At 42.1% G+C, this 25498-nt stretch overlaps 1 protein-coding gene across 2 annotated transcripts in view; it reads right to left on the bottom strand.

The window, feature by feature from the left end:
- The window catches only part of LOC140277993 (arf-GAP with dual PH domain-containing protein 1), a 123269-nt gene extending 97771 nt beyond the window's left edge, over positions 1-25498 (bottom strand). Inside the window, exons 1-11 of one of the 2 annotated variants that reach the window (XR_011909171.1) lie at positions 25178-25498; positions 17433-17560; positions 14422-14513; positions 10547-10629; positions 6491-6603; positions 6225-6371; positions 4946-5029; positions 4732-4794; positions 3752-3823; positions 3427-3655; positions 2416-2986 (exon numbers count right to left, since the gene is read on the bottom strand). Coding sequence is in view for 1 of the 2 variants with exons in the window: in XM_072372866.1 (XP_072228967.1) it covers positions 2958-2986; positions 3427-3655; positions 3752-3823; positions 4732-4794; positions 4946-5029; positions 6225-6371; positions 6491-6603; positions 10547-10629; positions 14422-14513; positions 17433-17560; positions 25178-25268 (1131 nt within the window). In the remaining variant the exon portion in view is untranslated. Of the gene's footprint in view, positions 1-2030; positions 2987-3426; positions 3656-3751; positions 3824-4731; positions 4795-4945; positions 5030-6224; positions 6372-6490; positions 6604-10546; positions 10630-14421; positions 14514-17432; positions 17561-25177 lie in introns of those variants that run through there. The other variant, XM_072372866.1, reaches the window with a different exon arrangement.

The following is a 25498-nucleotide window of genomic DNA, read 5'->3' as shown; positions in this document are numbered from 1 at the left end:
ACTGTGACTCATCTTTAGCTGATATACACTTTGACAATAGATCTTTGCCGAGAACCATGATATGGAGTTATATTCACAAATGGCATCTAAACATTTACTGTGCCAAAAAGAAGCCTTATGTTAACGTTGTCCAGATGCAGGGTCAACTTCTCTGGGCTCCGAGGCATCTAGGGTGGAAGCGTACATTGTTTTTAGACCAATCAGTACTCTAGATCTTTATCAGAAGACATGGACACAGTGGATCAAAAACAAAAGGCATCGTCCAGACTGTCGTCAGGAACAAGTCCAGTTGCCAGGCTCTGTGATGGGTTTGGGGTCGTATCGGTGATGCTGCCTTCAAGACGACATCTTTCCCAGGTACATCGGTTTGGCACGGGTATGCCTGCAGTCCTTATCTGACCCCAAGAGGAGAATATATGGAGAAATTTGAAATGAAAAAATGCAACGGCAACCCTTGCTGCTGCCGACATGACATGTTTGCAGGAAGAATGGGACAAAATACTGCAACAGCTAAAATGCTTTAGCAGTTTGGTGGCCTCGATGCCAGAATATCTTTTAAGTTACATTACAAAGCGGTAAAAGCTTCACTGTTCAAGCTCTCTTTCGGAATGTGTTGCAGGCAAGAAATGCAAAGATGGTATGCTCACGAATAAAATGAAGCTGAGAGACATAGCATGAGATATCTATGGTTCATACTGTCTGCAGTGAAATAAAGGTCATTGTTAATGTTGGAATCAATATGATTTTCCCCCCTCTTTTCAGATTTGGGATTCAAAAGGGAACACCAATGGGCACAATCTGCCATAACTTCAACTGTGTTGAGAAAGTGGCGCTCGGGGATAATAAGAATGTGTATTCTGTTCAAAAAAGCTTTATTGAAGACCATCATGACGAGGTTATGAATAGGACAAGTCTGACGCATTCAGCCAGTGGTTGTGATCACTGCCAGCTATTAGAAACTGAATAATGCCCATTGGTTACAACAAATATGATTTGTGTTACACATTTGTTAGCACCCAGGCTACTTGTTTTCCGTACTCTCGGCCCTTATTTAAAGCTAAGCTAACTGCTTCTGGCTTGCATCCGTTTAATGGATTTTGGGAGCGTACGGGTGTTGTTTAATTTTTTTTAAGTCAGCCAAGTCAGTGTCAGGTGGGGTTTAAGTCTATGTGAGTGAAAATGTAAGAAATTTGGGAGACGGCATTTGACAGCAGATGCTCTGGAACCCACTTCCAGTCTCTTATCTCTGCTTAAGGCCAGCAGTTTGGAGAAACACTAGCTGTGACGAGCGTTTCATCTTTTCATCATTTTCATTTTACTTTACTTGTTCTTTGTTTAGCTACATGAATGTGTGTGGGTCATGTGACAGAGTGGCCACCTGTCTGGGGTGCACCTCAGCAGGGATAGGCCACAGCCACAGGATTCAGCAGCTACAGATGTGTTGAATGGTTGTACAACAAGAACTCCGATGCTTTTACGTCTGCCTGTTGTCATTGTGACATTATAGCAGAATGATAATAATAATCAGTAGAGTACTCTTCTAATGGAAGACAGAGAGACAGTGGGAGCATTACCAAAATATCTAACTATTCCTTATATTTGCAGTCAGTCTGTAAAAAATCTTTTTCAATTGGCTTCGGCGGCTTCTTTCTAGTTAAAGGATGATGTCGTCTTACTCTCATCTTTTCTCATTTAATGGAAGTGCTCCATCTGCTGGAGTGAAGTTAATTTTTATAACTGTATTGCCTATGCCTGTCTGAATGCTAATTCAACAGCATCTTGCATTGTGCTATGTTGATGGCATCATGTTTAAATTGTTTTAAAGGCCCGGAAAACCTGTGACTATATGTCAGTCAGTCATGCTTAAACAAGCTACTATTGGTTTGACTTTGGTTGTTTTTCATTCAACAGTCAGGATTTAGCATCAGTGGAATCAGAATGTGACAGCAGGTGGGATGCTGAGCTGAAAAGTGGATGTAATCCTACAGAAGACAGGAGTGAACACTGAGAATAATCCAAACACTGCCACGTGATTTCAGACTCATCTGTATTGACGTCATCATCATCAATGAAACAACTCTCACTATGATGTAAGGACTAACATGTGTCTTCAAAACAAGATGCAAAAAGTAAAACGAAGAGTTTAAGTGTTTTATAAATTACAATCCTGTCACATTACAATCCTTGAAAGCAGCAATAATTACGTCTACGGTGACTCTGTATGTTCAACAGTACAAATAAATAAGAGAACAGCTGTAAGACTGAGGTTTTAAAAGAACCCTGCCTGGATGCAGATCAGCCTGCCCCAGCTATGTTAACAGCGGTGGTGTTCACTGAGAGTTTGTGTGTGAGTTCTGTATGCATATTTGTTGTTAACAGCACTTGGTAGATTCAGGTTTACCAGGGTTTCAGTGCCGGAGGTTCAAACTTCACAGCGTCCTTAATGAAAACATCACAATTCCACACGCAGGGTAAGCCACTGTCATCAAAACTGTACATTCAATAACTGAACAATGCATCGTCTTTGTTAAGCAACCAGTGAAAGGACTCTAGATTACATAATTACAGTAAATTACAGGCAGAATGAACCATTCACAAGACAAAATTCAGGGAAGAGGGGAGCTTGTTGCAAGGGAGGGTCACATGGCTAAGGAAAGGGGGGGGGTTGTCTGGTATAATGTACAGCACAAGTTTGGTAGGCGCAAAAGGGATGACATCATCTACTTAGTCCTTGGATCACACCATGGGGATCCTAACAGTTGTCTACACTTAGACTGGAGTCCCCCTGGCTTCCTCTTCGTTGTCTTCGTCTTTTCTTATCTCGGAACGTTCCAAAACCCTCTTCTGACCCCAAACCCATCGATGCCCACCATGTTCTCTTCGCACACGCTGCAGGGACTGTCTCTGATCTCACTGAGACTGGGCCGGTCCAGTTGAGTTGCGACTTCCCGCGGGCTTCAGGGCTTATGTTTAAAATGGGCCTCCACTGTAGAGACAAACAAGTAAAGCGAGGCGCAGTCATGGCGTTTGCATTCTCATGTCGCCATGTAATTCAGTACATATCCCCAAACACATCTACAAGGTTTACATCAGAGCACTTCATTTTCAGCCTGTAAACTGTTTGCAATGTGATACTTCTATTGTCATTTTGCTGTATATTTCTTAAAACTTATTACAGGCATATTTACACTTCAGTTTTGGACATGAAAAGACAATTATTAAGATAGCCACTTAGTTTTCTTTCAAATGAAATAGTTTTGTGGTGTTTTTTTATTCGAGTTTTTGCTTACACTGTAAAGATACTTGGCCACCATTGAGTTGGAGCTTCTAATAAACACTTTTTTTGTGTATGCGAGCTTTAGAATTTAAAGTTATATAAGAATTCATAAAATTCCACACATCAAATGCTCCAGGATCATTAATAACCTGCGTATTCCTGCGGTCTCATTGGCCTGTTGATGACTCTCTGGAAAGCGGCTATCCAATCGCGTTGCTCGGCCTCAGTCTCGCAGGCAAATAGGAACTTCCTGTCTGGTGTGATGATGGTGATGCCGTGGTTCCAGTGGCAGCCCTGTGTGGACGGGGGAAGCCCGGCCAGGACGGTGTAGCTGTTCTCTTTGCTGCCAATGAACACCTCACCTCGGGCGTAGGCGTCCTGGGAGACGGACAGACAGGCGGATGTCACGCCAACAAACTGAGTCCAACAAATAAAATCAAATCAAAGGTCAGAAGGAATCAAGTCTCTTCTTACCAGAGGGTCCTTGAAATACATGAGCCGCCTGTCATCCATGGTAAACCACCTCTTCTTGAAGCCCTCTGTGTGCTGGGGCAGTAAGGGATAAAAAAATAAATAAATTATCAAGAGAAATTAAATGCAAACTCAGTCTTTGCATTTCACATTTTAACGGCTCTGAAGGTTGAAGAAAAAAATGAAGTCTAAATGATGCAAGGTTGTTTTTCATGATAACTTGTGCCACAATTAACCTTAAAAAAATAATTTTTCAATATCTATAGATTAGTTTGAACACTATTCACACCGTTTGATTGCTTAAGTACATTTTGGAGTCCTTGAAGCTCCAGAAGAGGGGTGAATTTGAACATGATTAAATTTTGAAAACATCAGAGAGGATAAACTCTTTGAACTGAACCTCAACTGAGGAGGACAGTAAATCTTAATCGATCTGATGCTGATGCCCAGTATTCTTGAGGAACCCGTGTAAACTTACAGTGCTTTCAGCACCTTAATGTTGTCAGTTTGGAGCTTTCTGCCTCTTCTCAAATTAAGTTGTGTTCACCTGTTACACAGCAAACCACAGCTTGTGCACTCAAACACAATAAACTTAATAGACTCACTAAAGTTAATCTGAAAATTTAGAGGATAGGAAAGAAGAGAAAAAAAGATACTTGCAATCTCAAAACTGCATTATGCCTTTGAAAATGTCAAACTACCATTAATAATTCATGAGCGGGTCTTTCAACAAGCTGCTTACATACAGTTTGCAGTGTTGGAAACGTGTCGCTGATAGGTTGTAAAAAACAGTTCAGTACTCATTCTAGGCTGGCGCAACACAATGGTACAGGTAGCTACGAGATACTTGTCTATCCAATGACAGTTTGGCCAGATTTGAGCTGATAGAACACTGAAACTGGGGTGGAACTAAGTATTTATCGGCCTATCAATGCTTGTTTCACTTCAGACGGGCGCTGGTATCCAGCAAGAACAAAACAAACCTTTGGACCGGTTTTCTCCATGAAGCCCTCTTTCATAAAGTTTCGTGTCAGTTTTGGCACCAGCTGGAGAGCAGAAAAAGATATCCATGTAACGATAAGCATGTGCATGAAACTAGCAATTTGCGTAGTTTCTTGTGTTCAAGTACTGCTTTAGAAATGCACAAAGATTTCATTCATTTTCTTTAACGACCAGCTAGATAACAGCGAGGGTCACCTCTTCATCACTTGCTCCAGGGAAGGCCACCTGCAGGTAGTGGAACCTGGCTGCTCTGATAGCGTTGAACCAGTCGACCATCTCCTGTGGAAAAACAAACTCTCTCAGTGGCGGCATGTTCTGCTGGACTTTTGAGATTTTAATGTCCTCTTTAGTTCGCCAGCGATGGCATATTTTACACACGGTAAGCTGCAGTCAACAGCATCTGTGCTTTGTGGCTGCTGCTGATAACTCCACCACAGAAAGGAGTGACAGCGACTGAACCCGGTGAACCTTCCTGTCACAGCTGTCAGTAACACTGCTCAGCCAGCAGAGGGGGCAGTGCTCCCCCTCACCCTGTCTCTCCTGTTTTTCTTCACTGAATCACTATTAGTATCCGCCTTTTTTTTCCTCTTTAATATTCTCAGTTCTGATTAAATCTCCCTTCTTCTCTTATTTTAATCGGAAATTCTAAAGATGAAGCAGCAAATATGAGTCTCAGCAGCCTAAAATTCCCACTGAGACACAGAGGGCACGCAAAAAAAAGTGGTAGAAATTAATACAGCTTTATAAATTCAGCACACATATGCATTATTAATAATTGCTTATACATTCATGAATGCTGAAAATGTCCAAGCACTTAACTGCACCGGCTTAGAACACTGTCCACCAAAACATTTTCCAAAAACTCTCCAAAAAAAATACAGGTAATTTCCTCAAGGCTTGCTATTGGACCAACAAACATGAAACACTTATTGTAAAAAAAAAAATAAAACACGCCATAAAACCTGTACTTTTTTTTACATTTATACACGATACAAGCAGTGTTAATATTTGGGATCAGTCAGATATTGCGCGTTATGTGAATCATCACAGCAACTCTCGGTTGCTGTTACACAAGAAGAAAGCGGAGGCAGTCAGAGGACTTCATGACTTTGGGATACTATGATGAAACATGGATTTGAAACATGACCAAATCCAAACTAAAAGCCAGAACTTAGCCCTCAGAGTAACAGTCCAAGACTCAAAGCAACACACGACTGTATGTGCTGTTAAAAAGCTATCTTCTGATTGGACAGTGTCTGCTGACGCTTCTGAACGTTTACATCTGTGGTTATGGAGAAAGAAAATGGACATTTAATGAACACTTTCTTGTCCGAGTGCGTTTACTAAAGCAGACAATGTGTATGCTACCTTTGATGCTCTGTTCTAGTTTGATCTGAGACCTGACATGGAGCAAATTAGGATAAATAGTTGGACTTACTCCACTTGCAGTATACAGGTGGGTGTGACGGTGTACCTTAGCGTCACTGTGGTAGACAAAAATGTTCCTTGTGCTGTTGTCTTTCAGGTAGGTGATCTGCAGGCCGCAGGGATTGCCAATCTTGGCCGGTTGAAAGGTGGCATTGAGGGTTTCAATTTTCATCATTGCCTTGGGATCCCTGGCCTTAATAGAAGCAGAACAGAACTTAGAACATTGTAGAGAGCATTGGCTTTTGAAAGCATTGAAATCCTGCCCCTGTAGACACTTCTGTAAAACTAAATCAGCTGTATCATCTTGCTTACATCCTGCTTGTTGAAGTATTTGAGTGCTCCCTCCCTCTCTGACAGGACGAACTTTCGACTCAGGAACTGACCGTTGTCTCTTCCCCGTTTCCATAGAAACCCCTCTCGGTACCCTGACAGACAAAAAAGAAGAAAAAAACAGCGTGTGGTAGGGAGGCTGATACCGAACAGAGATCAAACTGAAGAATGGGGAGATACTGTAACCGGTTGGTGCAGGATGATGCACTCAGGTTGGGGCTGAAATTAAAGATTGTTTGAAATCTCAACAACACAAAGAGGAAGAGAGAAAACAAAGCAGACCAAGAAGAAACAAATAAGGAAGGGGAGAATTTAGCAGGAATTGTAGCATGACTCAGCACATGTTTGTGTACATCAAACATCCCCTTTTCAGGGTATGCTGTCATGACAAGCAGCTCTATACTTAGCCTGCGAAGGCTTTTTTCGGTCTATTTCAGGAAATCGCCCACACTGCCCTCTTTTCTCTGTTATCTTCCATTTCAGTCAGATTCTGAGGTCCGTTTAATCTGCACCCATTTCTGTGACTTGAATGCGAGGAAATGACTCATTTAAATTCGGATGTTTTATTAGAAGTGGTAAAAGTGAAACAAACTCCAACTCCTATGCTAAAAATTCAAATGAAAAAGCCCATAAATGGCTCTGTGCCATTAAGGACTATATGGGTGAGTGTTGCGGGAGGTAATGAGTTTGAAAGGTTTTTCCACACACTTCTTCAGGAAGTGTGTCAGTGTCGCTTCTGCTGCTCAGTTTTAGGAAATCCATTTTTGATGCTTGCCTCAATTTCAATTTCAAAATAAATTCAACTACAAATCTGTGGAGTGCCACGATATCATGTTCAGAGCCATCAACGGCAGCATCGGACTCGGAGCCAACTGGAAATTAAAAGGCCAGAATGCAAGCAGATTGGAAAGACTGGTTGGAGCCGGTTTCACTGGCTTAGGTAAGATAGAACCTCCAATGTGATGTGCTACATTTGTTACAAACAAAGGTAAGAAGGCTTTGTTGTCAGAGTGACAGGAAAGAATTAAAACCAACCGCTCCCTGTTGGAAACATTTCAGGTATTTCACGTCAGGCAGCAGAAAACTGTTGATGAGTCAGAGACCACAATAAGATTATTCTAATAAGATCAGAAAAGAGATGCCTTTTCACAACATTTAAATCATCCTCTTGAAAAAGAGCATGTTATATGGAAATAAGTACACACACACACACACACACACACTCATCTATATCTGGATCGATAGCTTCATCTAGATTGATGGAGCTGTCAACAGTTGGGTAGGTACACCTAACATCTTAAGGGAACTAGAGAAAGCTCAAATCTCAGGCCAAGTTCCTGTAAACTGAAAGAGGGAAGCAATGGAAAAATCCTCACTGCACACATCACAAACATGGACCACGACAAGAGGGCTCTGCAGTGGGTGAATTAAACAAGGTCAGTACCATGTACCAGTGTTTCATGGTTCTAACTTGTTTATTTAATCATTCATATATAACTTCTTCAGAGTGTATGTGCGTAGTATAAAGGGACTGCAATTATAATTTCACAATCTCATCACTACGTGCTTGCACTGTAATAATTATACTGCCTCTGAGAACTAAAATTGTAGATTTGAGGTCTGCAAACAAAACAACACAAGTGAATAACAATTCTCTGGAGTGAGCAGCAGAATTCTGTGTTCATACTCTGAGCTTTCCAAAATATTCTGCTGATATGAAAATAATGTGAAAAATATGAAAGTGGTGGCGCTTTGAAGTGAAATTCTGTTCGTCTCTTTATGCTCTGTAATCACAGACATCAACACCACAACTGGTTAAGCTCATGTGACTTTTTTCTTGAATCACAATCAAATATCTCATGAGGTGTTTTCATGCTCGCTCATTTCATCTACTCTGCTGCTCTCTGTTCTGTACGTCACTGTTTTTTCATTTAATCCTCTCTGCGCAATTTGCACTTTGTGTCTGTGACTTTCTGACTGGAAACATTCACCTACACAGGCATTACCTCATCGATCAATAGCCCTCCTTGTCCCCACCCTTGCCTCCTTCCCCTGCACCCTTTCTTCTCCTGTCCTTTGCACACCCGATCAATGGTGGCTACAGTGGAGGCCAGGTTACTGCCTATAGCTGAACTCAGCCCCCACACAAACACACGTACGTCATTCGCACGCCATGTTCCTCACAGTGACTGATGAAGTGAGCAGAAATGCTCAAATAGAGAACTGACTCGTACATTTACACTATGAGTGTGTCTGTGTGTGTGTGCATCGTTCTCCACTGTATCAATAAAAAGGGTGAGGTCACTGAAAGCCAATCAGAGAAGACCATCTTCTCCAAGATGTGAAATGTATACTTGTAGACGCATGTGTGCATGGGCCACACAAGTAAAGTATTCGCAGCTTCCACACACACACACACACACACACGCACACACACACACACACACACACACACCCAAATGCACTCACTGTTTTAATGGCAGTTCCACTCTCCAGCAGTGACAATTACAATGTCACTGCTTGAATACGCTTTTAACAGCAAACATATACGCAACCACTTAGGAGAAGAAGGATCAAAATGAACGTTTGAAAGACATCAATGGATGTTGCGGGGGGGTAATTGAGTTTCTGCTGCCGGGCACCCGCTGGGAGATGATTGTTCAAAGAGTTTTCAAGGTTCTGCTTATTGAAGGGTAAACAAAAAAAAACATCTGACATGAAAACAGATCGGCCAACTCCCTGATTTAAATAAAAAACGAGTGTACGAAACAAAGAAAAAAAAGTGCGCTGGTCCACGCGTGCATCTGTGCATTTGTTCGTTTTTCTCTTTTCCCACAAATGTAAGACAGAAATGTCTTTTTTTCCCCTTAGACTGGCAGCCAATGCCGAAGACATTTAAAGACACAAGCATAACATTTACACAGGTACAGAGCCCAAACCTGTATACTTAGTTGCACACCAACTCAGTGGATAGTTATTACAGCTAACCTGTAGCTGCTTTTGTTTTGGATCCACAGACTTGGAGCGTCCTCAGAGCTAATTCACGTCTTCGAGCCTCATCTGTCATCTGTCATAGATCCAGACAGTGCAGAAAACTTCCTTTCGGTGTTTGAACAAATTTGGGAGGAGTTAGAAATAGATATAAAGAATAAATAGCTGTTTTTAAGAGCTGTGATCTCTGTCATGTCACTATATATCAAGCATTAACGTGACATTCTACATTTCTTTCTCTCAAGATGGGCAAAATAAAATGGATTGGCAATAAAAATACTACATTTCAAGAGGAGTTAAATGAGAAGCTTTTATTTGTCTCATGAATATGAAGATACAACCGTGATCCAGTTAGTCTGATTTCAATTTCAAAGCTTTGCATAAAAAGTGGAAGCAGTAGAGAACAGCTAACCTGGCTGAGGACTGTTTCCTGCCTGGGGCACTGGGATTTGGAGTCTTGACATTAGCATGAGATTTACAGGCAACCAGGAATGTTTTAAACAATGAGCTGATCAGTTCACTTCGAGGTGAGTTTGACTACATTTTGTTACCTTCATCCTGAGCCAGTATAGCTAGTTTAGCCTGTTTTCAGTCTTAGTGCTCACATGAACCAAGCTCCAGTTTCATATCTACCAAAAATCATAAAACACCTACGACTGTGTGTAACGCAGTGAACTCTACAACTACTCTTCTGGTGTTCAAGCTGAGCCTTTCAATGCACAAACCATTACTAAATATTAATGAAAAGACTCCTTCATGCTTTCTTACTTTGCATTCCTTTATTTCATGGGGTAAAATACTTGAGGTTGGTTGTTCCTACTTTCATGTCTGTAGTCAAATCAATTCTTAAGATAATCGAGGCTTTTGTGGGTGAAGTTTCAGTATAGCTCGACAGCTCTTGAAGACAGAATCAGCACTTTCACAACGTTCCATCAGAGCATGGATCAAGTTCAACTAATCAGTTTAGATGATGTCAGAGCCATGTGGAGGAACATATAAACTGATGACACATGTAATGATGACACAAAGGTTTCCAAACACACGTACCTGCAGAGTAAGGTTCCTGCTTCTCGATAAACTCAAACTCATTTCTTTCGTACTTGGCTCTGATCCATTGCTCCCTCAGCAGCCTGGAGACATAATGAAAACGCACGGTTAGCCTTAATGCGAGTTGCACACTCATCAAATGAGATGAAATAGATGAAACCTATTTATTTTCTAATAACTGGTATATTTTGCCTGTGACAGAGGATGATAAATAGGAGTTTTCTATTTTCTGTAAGCGGTTGTTGAAAAGAGGCTGCTGAAGTGATGCTCCATGAGCCACAGTGGCAGCAGGTGAAGCAGAGAATTCCAGATGTCCCTTTCTCCAATGACACGTTCTGGGTTTTCCGGGGTAATCTCAAGGCTATGGATGGGTAAACTTTCTGGGGGATTCTGGGCCTCCTCACAGTTTGACATGCCCAGAATGAAAGCCACCCAGCAGATATCCAAATCAGATGCCCAAACCAACTCAGCTGGCTCTTCTCAGGTCTTGTTTTCATGTCTGAGCTCCTTATCACATCTCTGAAGCTGAGCCCAGCCACCCACTGGTGGAAACCTATTATGTGTGTCTAACTGTGTCCATAATTCCATTTACTGGATCACCATCCAGAGAGGCCAATCAGGATGATGCAATCCACTGTTTTTTCTCATTTTGATCCAGCATAATATCAGCGTATTTGCAGATTTGAGACACAAACACTGCAGTACTCAGGGTCTGTATGATTTGTAGAAGCTACAATGCAGCTGTGTCTGAAAACTGACAACAGCCTGATGATAATTGGGTTCAAAGGGCAAGTTGACGACTATTAAGTTTGGTACCAAACCAATTAAACTGAATGATTACGTTTAAGCTGAACAACACAAACACAGAAGATATGTATGGCATCAAAACGAGGACTAAAAGATTATTCAAAGCTATCATGAAGCTGCATATAAAGGCAGCAATCATCGTTTTAGAATGTCTTCCTCTTCGGGAGAACAAAACCCCCCCACATCAGTCAGTTTATCACCATGCCAACAAGCTCTCATTCCATTTACTTCTCTACCCCTCTCTATGGTTCAGTCTCCCCTTCGGTTTCAGAACTGTTCATCCTCTTTTTCAGCGCATTTCTGCATTTATTTCCTGTGTGCCGACAGAACATAAATCAGTCGTTCATTCAACATCAAGAAACAAAAATGTCTTTGGGAAAAAAAAAATCTTCTTTCAATGAAACCCCCTGGCAACACTACACCTTTAACTCTAAAACGCTGTGGGTCTCAGGGGAGCAGAAATGTGTGAGCACAACGACACACTGTTGTTCTGACAGGGGAAAGGACAGAACTGACAGAGTCAGAAGTGTGACAGACAGACTCTTTCTTTGGTCTGGGTTTGTCTACTCTGCTTAAATCCTGTGGATGGCAGGCTCAGAGGTAGATGGGCGAACAAGCCTCAAATGCTGAAGTGTGACTTCCTCAAAAAGAATTCTTGAAGGCAGATTAAAAACTATGTAGATGCATTCTGCACCATGGCAGCTTTCAGACAGTTTTCACATGTGCTGCATGTTTGTTGTCAGAATACAACTAAGCTGAATTACTGTCCTGTGATTTCAAGTTTTTGAATATTCAAACAGGAAACTCTCTAACAAGGGTGTATTAGATGCTTATTATAGGCCATTTATAGAAAAAAAAAAGACGCAGCAACGCTGAAGTGTAATGCATAAACAGAGGTGTGAACATTAGTGCAATATCTCAGTTTCCAGTGTCATCGTCGACTCTATGTTTGCTACTTTGACAGTTTTAGCATGCGGTGTGACGGAAAGCCACACACACTTGCAGGCAGCGTATTAAGGAGGCGACCTAGGCTTATAACGTAGAAGAAAAGGACTTTAAAGAAGGCCTCTTAGGCTCATTTCATGCTCTGTATTCTTGATCCAACACTTCACAAAAGAAGCTTTCCTTTTAAAGCTGGTCTTGAGAAAGCCATATCTTATTCTGCCACTTTAAGCAACCTCTCAGTGTCGAAAAATAAGCCGTTTAAGCTCATGTCTCTTCAGAGTCTTAGCCCTAAAAGCCTACTTCTCTTTACGCAGCACAGTCACCAGGAAAATATGTCACCATTTTTGTGCTTCTTGAAGTCAAAACTTCAAATTGATGTGTTTAATACATAGATACTTAATGTCATTTATGCACATGCACACAATATCTATTTAAATCTTTATTTACCTTTGGGAAACATGCACAAACAACACATGTCAGGTTTATCACCTACAGATAGGGCCTCTGTAGGAAGTGTGCTGGGGATCCGTGTTTGACTCAAGAAGAAAATTGTTCACCTGCTTTTGTGATCAAAGTTGAAATTGGTGGTTTTGATGCTTTTACAAACACACTAAAGCCACATGGTTAGATTTAAGAAATAAAACACCTGCTTCTGATTAGGGAATAAAATACCTGATGCAGGCTAGGAAAAAAAAAGACGTGGTTGGCATTAAATACCAGCCAAGTCACTACGAAATATGACATGAAGACACTGTGCATGCGCTTAAAATGCATGCATTTTTGGTTTCAGCAAATGTCAAATGGTAACTCAACTTTTCCGGAGACTGCAATAGCAATTTATCAACACCTGTTTGAATCTGGTTACATGTCATACAGTCAGAGAGAATGAAGAAACTGTGAAACAAGTCAACAACTCACCACATAAAAGATACTGAGGTTAAGAATATGAAATCTGTTTTGCAATTTTTTGCACCATCATGAGACTCTCGAAGAGACCCAGGACAACATTTTTTTTTTTAGAAGAAGTGAGGAAAATGAGTGTCAGACTGGCTTTTGCTGCTACAGAATGCTCAGAGAAAAACTTTATGACAGATGGATGCAGAGTTAGCTTTGTTGTCACCATCAGTAAGTAATAATACATTAGCTACCTTGTTCATTTAGTGTTTTGTCTTATCTGATTTGCTCGGATGTTTAAAACCATATTATTATTATCTCACAGACAAAGCCTCAGATAGCCACTTCAGTTACGTTTGAGACTCACTTACAAATCAATTTTTCTCATATAAAAATGTGCGGTCAGTTTTTGCAATTTTCACACAAAAGTCGTGGAAGTTGGCAGACTTTCAAAAGCCTCTCTGCTCAGTAACTGGCACTGTAACTTATACTGTACAATATGAAATACATTCCACATGTATTGATCTCACAATAACACTTATTATTATATCATATCATTAATATATTATTTTTTATGAGTGTGTTCATCACATGCATCAAAGTATAAAAAGAGCTTCTTCAACATAACAACAAATTTGCATATATGGCTGTGAATGTGTGCGGTTCCATTTGAGACTGGTCTTTGTAACAGTGGTTTTAATATCTCACAAATGTAGAGGGAATGAAAGAGCAAAACATTGCCAGAATCTTTTGTGATGGATTTCAAGTAATATTGTTGTAATTATAAAAGTTCAGAGACAAATCAACCAAAAAGAACATATTACCTATTTTTATTAGCTATGGTAGAGATCAGCCACCAGTTTAATGTTACAAAAATGTCTTTAAGATTAAAGACCATTTTCACAGCAGCCTTATTGACAATAAACAGCACGTAAACACAGCAGTTATTCATATAACTCTGTACCCAATGGAACATACCCATGTTTGCCTACCATTTCCTCTCAAAATGGCAGCTGTGAAAACCCATTTTGGATTAAAAACACTACTCGCCAGCCCACTTAGCATTAGCATACATTGAAAATTAGCTAACCAACAAGTAAGTGAATTCAGTGGCATGTCTTTTATTCTTTCCAACAGATACGTGAAATACCCCAGCAGAACTTATAGTCGTGAACTAGACACAAGCAGTATTTGTGTTTGCAAATATGAGGAAAAGGAGGAGTACTTACTTGCAGTCAGTGTGCGTTGGTCTGTAGTAGAAAGCAGGAACTTTCTGCTCATATTTGGCCTTGGCTGCACTGTTTCCCGTTGCTGCCATTAACTAAAATGGAGACAAGAAACAAACCTGATCGTACAGTATAATATAAATGATATCAGTACAAATCATCCTTCTATTAAATTAGCTGAAGAGTAGATTTTAGTGAGCAAATGTTGCTCCCTTGTGTTTCTTGTTGGTAGCTGAACATCAAATTACAGGCAAAAAAATTGTAAAAATCTAAAATGTCTTGAGGTTCTATAATGACAGTCATCATAACATAGACTGATTAAAGTAAAAAAAATAAATATTGAGATGTGCTGATCCACTAATTTTTATTCCAATCCAATTCTGAGACCTGAATTTCGATATCTGCCAATACAAATGCATCCTGATACCAGAGATCTGGATCCAAATGTAGATAAAAACATGGATAAGTGACATCATGTAGCAGCATAGGGTTGAAGCACAGAAAGCTTTAAATATGACAAAACATTTCACTTGACAACAAAGCCTGCTCTGCATTGGTCTTCCCTCTGCCCTGGTTCCTTCATCGTGTGCTTTACCCGAGGATAATTTCTGAGCCCAATCCAAGTGGATGAATCCCATGGCACGCCTCCCCCTCATCCTCTGAAGGACTCTGAGAGGGATGCAGCATGGTGGCATTCTACTGGGAAGGTCAAAGCAGCACGAAATCCACTCACAACACTAATTTCTACAGAAAGCCACTGAAATGATCCACGGATTTCAATGTTGCCAAAATGTAGTGTAACTGACACTTCGGGTGTAACATTTACACCCCTGCGTAGTATTTAGGGTGTTCTTTACGTAAACTGATCGGTCTATCCGACTGAGAGTGTCAGCCATCTGCAGAGCATGGCAAAATGAGCAAACCTTTAAGGTGGCACGATACTAAATAGAAAAGAAAAATGGCCGCATTCACCGGAATTTTCAGCTGTACATTTGCATCATACAAAATTTAGAGTTGGAGCCTTGTCTATTAAAACATACCTTAAACACCTTTCCAAACATTTGCAGTGTTTGTCACTACACTGTAGAAGTTCTGTTATGTCTTTACATCCTTGAGATAAGAGCAGCAGATTATTCCAAGAGGACTGTTGAGGAACAGGTCAGCTAATGAAGTGAATACTCCAGTGTATCTTAGATATAAGTGGCTTCTACTATCGCTGATGTTTTATTTGAATTATATCACAAAACAAGAAGGTTTATGGTCTCAAAATCCATTGGAAAAAAAATAAAAAATCTTAAACAATCTCCCGCTTACAGTAAATATCAAAAAGACAGGTCTCATATTTATCTCCTGCATTTCAGTCAAACTCATGAATAATTCATATAATCTAACAGGTGTGCCCAGCTTTAAGCTTCATCTCTAAATCAGCAAACACAATTCTGCCTCGTAACCTCCCCACTTCGCTCGGAAGTCAAATGCCTGTTCCATCCCAATTACGGTCCTCCTGCCGCTCTAACCTCATGATTCACTTCATGACTCATATCAGCAGCACCTCCCCCAAAGTGTTTCAGCTCAGATGGTGTTACGTTCAAGTGACAACCTGACTCATCCTCTGTACAGTCACTGACAGAACCTAAAACCTCAATTTCTGATATTTTTCTGAGGAGAGCAGGGTTTCAGCGTACACAACAGCTCAGCTGTTCAGTATCGGCAACGAGTTATACAAATGCTCTACATATAGGCTCGCAGTGCAAAATAACCCAACAACAACAACAAAAAAACAAAACAGTAGCAGCCAGCAGTGAGATTTGCACCCACATAGAACTGCTTTGGGTTAAAAAAAAACAACAACAAAAAAACCAGTGTCACTCTCACACACTCTGCCTGTGTGTGTGTGTCTGCCAAGTCAGTGTGGACACACATCAAATACGCACACCTATGTTGGCGTGAAGAAGACAGACTGTGACCATTTCATCATACTTGCCTTCATGTGCAAACTACAAACAGGTTCATAAAGTATTCTGTTGGCACTTTGGGAAATAAGCTTACTGGCTTCTTTGCTATGTGCTGAAAGATGGTTACCAGTAAATTCCTGGAGTCTCTGCTGGTTGCCTGGCAACTCCTACATCCCAAAAAAGGGTCTGATACGCAACCCCAAATGGAAAAATCTGCAAAAATCACTGGCCACTGCTTAAATGAAACATTCGTGACCCCGAAAAGTTGAGAGGGTTAAGAATGTTGTTACAAACGCAGGAATTAATTCTAGATTTCTAGAAAGTTTTAGCCAGAAACTAAACAAAATAACATGAATAGCAGAATCATTCCAAAACAACACCGAACCACTATTGTTTATTGAATGGTTTGCATTTAAGCATCCTTAGTTTGACCCTCTTCTCTCCCAATGCAACGGACACCAAGTGGCACTCCTTGTCTGCAGTGTCTGCAGTGTCTGCAGTCGCCTCCTCCTGCTTTCCCTTAAAAAGATTTTAAAAAAAAAATGCATTTGTCATGTCTGCAGCATTTCTTTACTGCTGACAGGTGGATTTAGTGGGTTAACTGTTAGATTAAGTGAGACTAATCAAACTGAGCATCCTCAGCTTCTCTGGATGATTGCTTATTGGCTTATCAACTTTTGGCCGGCTGCGCTAAGCTAACTAAGCTGTCTCCTTAAAGTTTCCCATGTTATCATTCTTAGGTAAGAATGTGAGTTCAGCACTTTTCCTGAATTTTCTAGTTATTTTCTTAAGCACGATGTGTGATTTCAGAAAATGTCGAGTCGAGTTGTCTCTAAGGTGGATCATACAGGTTCTATTAGCTGTGAGCTGATTGTGGCAGATCATCTAACTCTGTTTGGGCTTACATATGTGTATGTAGATATGTTCTTGCATTTAGAATAATGTCTCAAATGGTGAGAGAATGAGAGAAACAGGTGGGTAAAGTGATGCTAGGGCAACATCAAAACTCTAACAAATCTGAGGTTAAGTGGAAATTGATTATTGCCAATACCGCCTTACCTCCACCTCGCTGGCATCCCATGTGTCCTGAACAGACTTGACCCGGCTGATGTGAGGGATGCTCCGGTGAAGAAGGGAGCAGGCCTGGCAAACAAACACACCTAAAGTCAGCGACGCCCAATCCGGCTCTGCAGGAGAGAGGGAGAAGGGGAAGGAGGGAGAGTCAGGGGAATGAATTACGAGATAGTGTAGTGAGAGCAAACACAGAGGTGAGCGGAGAGGAAGGGAGACATCGGGGCCAGCAGTAAAAAAAAAGATGACAGAGAAAGACTGAAGGGAGGTAAAGAAGGAGGGGTGAGAAAGTCTCGTCATAAAAGTGCCGCAACAAAGAGAACAGCATCACAAGGTTCAGGCTATAAATACTGAAAGTGCTGATGCCAGGGCTGTTATGGGGTGATGGAAGCAAAGTAAATGAAGCAAATATTGCAAGTGACTCTGTTTGAGTGTGTCCCTGCTCGTAAAGGAGGAACAGGGCAGCAAAATATGATTTGGGGGAAATCCCATTTACTGCGGCATAGTAACAGGAAACAGACCACCTGAGATCTGATCAGAAGTCAGCTGAGGTAGATATCAGCTTAGTTACATGATGACACCCCCAAACACACACACACACACATGCATGCATACACACATGCATACAGCATGCGCACCTTTGCTCTGAATAAGACCTGAACATGTGACCAAAGGCACACTAAGTGCAGCCTGGAGACTCCTCAGCAGCCAGAGAGATTGTGCAACAGAGCTACAACGTCGCACAGCAGCAGCAGCAGCCGTGGGTGGTCGGCAATGGCACGTTTGAGTTGCTTCACACACACACACACACACACACATCTTTGTACAAATGAAGTGTTAGTGAGATGTGACATATGATAGAGAGGAGGCACCAGTATAGAGAATCCTAGAACGTCCTACACACACACACACACACACACAACGACACCCTGATCTTTCAGTCAGTTAGCTATCCCCAGCTGTCACGCTGCTTTCTGAGTCACAACTAAAAATCTGGCATTTTCCCCTCCACATGTGGCACCGTCTACTGGAGCACCGCCTTTTCTGGACTGAAGTATCTCGGCAACAGTTGATTTCCTCGTTGTTACCCTGGCTTTGATGGGGAGCCAATACTGATGGCTGGTAGATCATCAGACATATTACTGCAGGGATCTTTTTAGGCAGATACACAGAATAAGTTATGGAAGGAGGTAACATACTGTATGTGTATTGGAGGCTGATGGACGACACATCTTGATGCGTTGACAACAACCCAGTACATTAAAGATAACGTTTGTCTTTGTGTTCATGTGAATTTGCTCATTTTATGGTGACAGCAGCTCAAGTTAAGATGACAAACATGATCACCATAAAGCCTGCTAAAGAATAGCAATCAATCAGCATGCTGTTCCCATTGTTTGTTCGCATTGGGAAGTCAGCACTGAGCTCAGAGCACAGCAGTGCAGTGCAGAGATAACAGTGTGACTCCTGTTTCTACAATCACTGGTAATCAGTTGATGATTCTTATTCAGGGATTGTTTCAGCACAGAAACACCACTGTCCTCTCCACCGTTTCTGTTCATATGCTCGAGTATTTGTCAAACTCCTCTCAACAATGAGAAGACATGGACCTGCCAGTGCATAACTAAGGTTCTGTTAGAGATGTGTGTGCACCATGCATCTTCATAAGTTAACAGTGGTAGCTTGTGCGTGATCGTAAGTGATTTAAAAGTACTGAGAGTGTCCTCACTTGCCAACACTCAAGTTTCTTTCCCTGCATCTCAGTCGCTGTACAGCTGCCGTTTCTCACACAAGGAGGCCCTCATTGTGGTGCACTACAGCCATGTTAGCACTCAGGCACAGTGGCAGGCTGAAATAATCAAGGGAATCTTATGAAAGCCAAATGAGAGTGAAGGGGTTGACAGAAGCATTAAAAGACCATTCCTGCAGCTCTCTGTCCTGCTGCGGTCGCTGCGAGCAGAGATGGAACTGTCACAGAGAGCAGCAGAGGAGAAGGAAGGTTTAGAGGTGAAGAGGAGGAGGCGATAGAAGGAGCAGAGGCAGGAAGGAGATCCCCTGAGAGTTCATCCAGCATTTACAACAACCCTTCCTCCGATTCCTCTGTTTTAACCCAAGTTAAGCAGGATCAAGTGGGCCACGCTTTTCTAGATGTCGGTTAATCTTTTAATCACTCTTGGTGAGCAAGCACAAAGCATCACACTCCTGGTGTTCTTTTCAGCTCTGTTGTACCTTCGCGCCACCAACAATTTACACCAAAAAGAAGAGAAAAATAAACCACATTACTCAAACACACACCACCAGCTATTTGGTGGTGAGGTCATGTTTGAGTCAGAGCTTGTAGAGAAACAGCAGCACTCATGAAGATTACCATGGCCACATGACTAACCAACCAACCACACACACACACACACACACACAGACACACAGAGTGCCGCCTCCTCTACATGTATGCAGGACATGCTTCTCAGCAGGCCTGCTGGGAACAACAGCTGCACAGTTGTAGCAAACAGCAGGTGGAACACTCCTGATGCATGACTGCTGTTTTTGCATTTGATGTTTGAAATGAGTCTTTTAAAGTGCTGCTGCTGCACCTTAGCTCCATCGCTGGGGAACTGTCCTCACTAAGTTTTGCAGGAACGCTTGTTGGATGGAGACACAACAGAGCTATTGATTCAACCTGAGGCATTGCTGCAGGCCGGACGGGCGGCGACTGAAAGAAAGGGGCGTTTGTGTAAATACAATGACCGTGCCTGTGAGCAGAGACGTTTGCAGGCCCGTTTTTGCATCTGTGCGGGTTCATTTGTATGTCTGGATGCAAACACGAGTCAGTCAGTGGCTGCATCGCGGTGGGAGTTGATCAGCAGAGTGCAGACGGTGGGGGCCAGCTGAGGTTGTGACCCTTGCATGTAAACAAACCCCTCAGGCAGCAGCTCAGTGTTATTCCAACAGCTTCTTTGACTTCAGTGAGCACACGTTTACGTTCAGCCTTTATAAAATTAAAAAAAATGTTAAAGGCATTAAGGTACTACTATCCAGACATACATATAGATCGTCTTCATTGGTCTGCACATATGTGTTTTCTCTATTCTGATTCCTCTTGTCTGTCTGTTGAATAAACAAACAAAAAAAAAGTTGTGCTCATGTGCTCAGACTGACTCCAACCCTTTGGGAATATATGCAGATATCTCATTCATTTGTATGGAAACAGTCCATTGGATGTGGCACTTTTGCTGCATTGGAGCATCATTCAGCAGGGTCCTGTGTGGCGTGAATCCTTGTTTAAAATCCTGTCTTAAATCAACTCTGCATCTTTAACCACATCATAATCATCAGGACAAAAAGTAAAGTAGCTGGCGGTCGGCTCACTCTTTGGAAAGTACAACAGTTAAACACAGGGCCGTATAACAAATACTGATGTCAGGGTTTACTAAGGGAACACCAGCTCTGCTAACAAATCTTTCTGTCGGCTTGGATTTATTTAGAACTCACTAAAACACAACTATCAAGTCTTGTTTTTGCTAAACTTCTCTGCAGGCCCTTTTACTCACATGGTGGTACAGATTTTATATTTCCTACTTTTCAACCACCTGAACTGGTGGATCTTTCACCTCTGCTTGACTCCGATATTCATGTAAATGTTTTTGTGACTCTCTTGACTTTTTCCACTGTGATGATCTTACAGCTGTTTAGACCCAATACAGCTGTTTAGGGTAGCCCCATAGCAACCGTATAAACCTCCCTGTACATGCTTCCCATCCGCTCCCATCAGCAGTGATTATAAAACAACCACCTATTATACATCAGGGACTTACTCTGCTGTATTTATTAGAGCGCTGTATTACTCGAACAGAGCTGCCTGGTTGATGGCAGTGAAAGGCTCTAATTTTACTGCGTGGGTGTGTGCCACAGTCTAAGCTTAAAGCATCCTTCTTCAGCTCTTTAAGCTGAGGGAGGATGTGTCAGTGTACCTCAAGTCTGACGTGACCATTTCGACCTCTGAGTAAAAGCCGTGCACAGCAATCGGATCACTAACACTTTAATCATCTGGGATGGTATCCCACCTATTGACTCTAGGTCTTAATCAAGAAGCTGAGCTAGGCAATGCACAAAAAGTTCTAAAAACAGTCAGAAAAGCCAGGAGCCATTAGAATCTAAGCCTCCAGTCTCATCAGAGCTCCTGCTGTTTCTGCTGTTCAACGAACATCCTTCTCACACCTCAGTGGGCCGCTGAGACTTCTCCGTAGAGAATCATTCATCTTTGTGTCCTCTGCAAAGGGCAGAACCACAATGCTGCTGAGCTACAGAGAAACCCTGCCGTATAAGCTCCCAGCTCAGCCTCTGTGGTCTCATCAGAGCACACCAGCGGAGAGAAGATTGGGGGGAAAAAAATAAAAATACGCAAAGGTAAGGAAGGACAGAGTAAGGATGACTCAGCATAAAAATGCACAAGCTTTGTAGTTACTTTGTGTGTTTTTAGTGCAATTCCAACAGGTTTTCTGTTTGGTTAATGGTTGCTTTCTCAGAGGGCAGGCAGGTCATTGCTAATGATGTCTGTTTTACAAAGCGAGCCTGCTGATTCGCAGACAATAGGGGATTTCATATGATGTCATGCAGTAGCCGTCTTGGTGGGGTTCTGCTTTCATTCAAACCTTGTTAGCTTATGTGCACCTTCTGACAGGAAATTTAAAAAAAAGTCATCACCAATTAATCTAAATTTGTATGTAGATGAGGTCACCTTGTTCATGCAGCAAACTGTGTCGGATAGCTATTACACCAATGTGCTCGCTAGCTCACACGCACGACCCCCCCGCCAAAAACTGAATTTCATGGTTGTTTTTCCCCCCTGATTCATCATGTCACTATTAGCTACGCTTTACTGCGCCACCTGCTTAGACATTTTAACACAGGAAATATCCCTCACACCTGAAGTTTCGTGTTGACAAGTTGGCACATTACGTCTCATGTGTCAGTATAAGGCCGTCAATGACTCATTCCCATAGTTTTATTTTCCCGGGGCAGAGGAGCTGAATTATAGACATCTTCATTAGAACAAAAACAAAATACTCAAATCCTGATGTATTATAGCTTTTAATAAATCAACACCGAGTCAAAGTCGTACATACAGGCCGAAGATGCACAGCACATGCTTGAATGTCCCTCACCACCTCGACTAGAGGTTTTTGGTAGAAATTGAGAGGCTTCTGGTTGGATATTTGACCACTCTTCAATTGAATTAGCTGGTTTTCAGGTACAAACCCAACTGTCAAACAAAGTGTGCATTTGTTGCACTGTCTTGTTGGAACATCCAGCGTGTTTCCAAGTCCCGAGCTAATGGTCTAACGTTATGCTACGGTCGTCTTCTTTGATTGATCCTGAGCATATGTGCACGTGAAATTACGTGAAATTAATCCAATCCCTTCCTGATTGTGGGTACTCAGTTGTAACAGTTACCTGCAGATCCTGTGATAGAATTCTGGGGCATGTGAATTTTTGCAACAAATCATCTGCTGTTGGGCCCCAGATAAATGGAAAGGTGAAATCTATGGTACTTCTAAATTACTCATTTTGGCAAGTTATTATAAATGCTTGTCAGAGTCGTGAGCACCCACAACCTGCCTGAAAGCTTGGAGAGTTTTTCAGAATCTACTGAATCTATGAGCAAGATGACAACGCAGCGTTCAGGCTGTCACTCCAAAAGGAGGTTGTAGAAATCGGCACCTCATTTTGTTTTGTAATTAAAAGTGGAATAGATGCACTTTTTCATACGAATGAAATGGCACTGCCTTAAATCTAATGAAATACTTTCCTTTTCACATGGCGTAATCTGTAACCCCAAAGTAAACGCGGTTTACACCCACTTCAGCGCGTGTTTGTTTGTTAGGTCTTGAGATGACCGGCTACATTTTCAGCTGCACAGAAACCTTTATATTTTTTAATAGAAGGCCACAGAAATAAAGCTGCAAAGTGTTGGGTCAGAGATAAGATCCTGTCCCCATCCTGGGATTTGGTCACCACACCAGCATCAATATTTCATGTCCTGGCCATTATGAGATATAAATTACGAGACTGGGAATTCCCGGTAACAGGGGAGGAGGCGATGCTTTGGTTGATGGATGGCTATCCTTCCAGTTTTCATCCATGCTGTCTCTATGCTCTCTATGCTCTAAAATGTCATGAAATGAGCTCAGAGATTATGATGGCAAACAGAAAAAAAAGCTGTTGGTTATACTGCTGATGACGATGCAGTTTCACCAGGAGTTATTTATCCAAGTCCTTTTAAATCTGTACCTGCTGAGGAATTTTTAAAAAAAGAAGCTACTTCACTAAGTATTCATCAGGACTGTTCTCTTATTTCCCACGTGCACTTTTCACAGATGCACAACACCTAACATCTGTCCTACCGCAGCTTCGCAGAGGCTTAATTTGATTGTTTAATGACTGCAAAGGTGAAAGCGGTTTATGTGTCAGGAAATATTGACCGGTAGTCTCAGCAGAGGAAAATTAAGAGCCAATGTTTCTCCAAGACAGAGCAGAGTGTTGCAGAACAGTGCAGGGAAACAAAGTCAAATAAGACCATCAGTATCCATCATTATCCCAGTTTCCCCAAAACAAAACTCAGTCTGTAACCATGCTAGCCAAGCTATGCCTATAAAACCAACCAATACATTTATTATATTAATAGTTGTCACACCTCTGAGCTTATGTGTGAGTAAATGTGGTCACAGGGGAAAATCAATCTATGTGTCAAAAGGAGAGCCGTGATGGCAGGACATGGCACACTGTACCACGCTGCCGTACTAACAGTTTATGGTTTCCGCATGACTGGGACATCAGAGCTGTGTTATTTAAGCTGGACAGAAGAGTAAAAGTCTTCATAAAGATATCAGATAGCTGACACAGTCAAAACACAAAAACACACACACAAGCAACAAAACATTTTCTTTCTTTTTTTTTTCCAGTCAAAACCAAATCCTGGTCTTCAAGTGAACAATTCTCTCACAAAGCCATCTACATTTGCATGAGCACTGGCTGCAGAGGGCAGCTACAGCCAGTCCTCTTAGGAGCTATAACCAGGGCCATGGAACAGGCATCCCGGCAGGCTTGGCTCCAAGCACTGGGCACTCAGCCCACACTGGAGCCTTAGTGGCCACTTACTGGTTTACTGCCATCTCACTGTGGAGAACAGAGATACTGAAGAGAGATATAAAGGGAGAAGCGGGTAATGGAAGTATGGAGAGATAAGGAAATGAAAAACAATGAAAATGATTAAGGTGGCTGAGCACTAACACTAAGCAACATATGATATGGAGGTAAAACCCCTCCTGAAAATAAAAGCAACGCAGCGCTAAAGGTGCACAGGCAATAAGTGAGCAAACTGAGGTTGTTGCATGTGTATGATGACACCAGCCAACACAGACAAAACAGTCTGAAGGGCGGTTGGCATTTCCGCGCGCGCGCACACACACGTACTCCTGACCATGTCATACGTGAGTCTTTTATGGTTTAATGACTCAGACTTAAGTCTAGAGTTCAGTCTGTTAGGCCCTGTTTTACCTTTAAATAGGAGAGTTTCTAGGCAGGCCTTTGTCATCATGGACCAGTATCACTGAGACTTGTTGGCTTCTAAAGCGCGAGCTCTCATCCTCCCACCTCGCGCACAGCAGCCTGCCATGCCTGAGTGCAGCTGCAGCCTCGCGCACCGGCTCCAGGCGCCGGGCTTTGGAGCGTCTTACCTGGATTGCCGCAGTCCGCGCACGTCTCGTTGCCAGGTCTCACCAGCACGTCTTGCAGTAAGGGCTTGTTTCCCTCCGGTTCCAGCGCCATGGTGCGTTTATCCGTCCAGTGTCACCGCGGTGGGAAGAAGCCCGCCCGAGATCATGCACCGCTGGCGTCCGACAGAGAGGCAGAGCGGCCGATCACCTGTCACCTCCGATCTGAGCTGGACCGGAGAAGAAAGAGCGGAAAGAGAAAGGAGTGGACCAGACTGAATGATCCGTACAAGGCTCTCTATCTGTTCCTCTCTGATAGCTCTATTACCAAGTCTCGCTGACTGC

The sequence above is a fragment of the Leuresthes tenuis genome, unplaced genomic scaffold (assembly GCF_036924035.1).
Source record: "Leuresthes tenuis unplaced genomic scaffold, fLeuTen1.0.hap1 SCAF_20, whole genome shotgun sequence".
In the NCBI taxonomy this organism is placed as follows: Eukaryota; Metazoa; Chordata; class Actinopteri; order Atheriniformes; family Atherinopsidae; genus Leuresthes; species Leuresthes tenuis.
The sequence above is the reverse complement of the archived record's forward strand: the minus strand, read 5'-3'. Positions and strand labels throughout refer to the sequence as shown.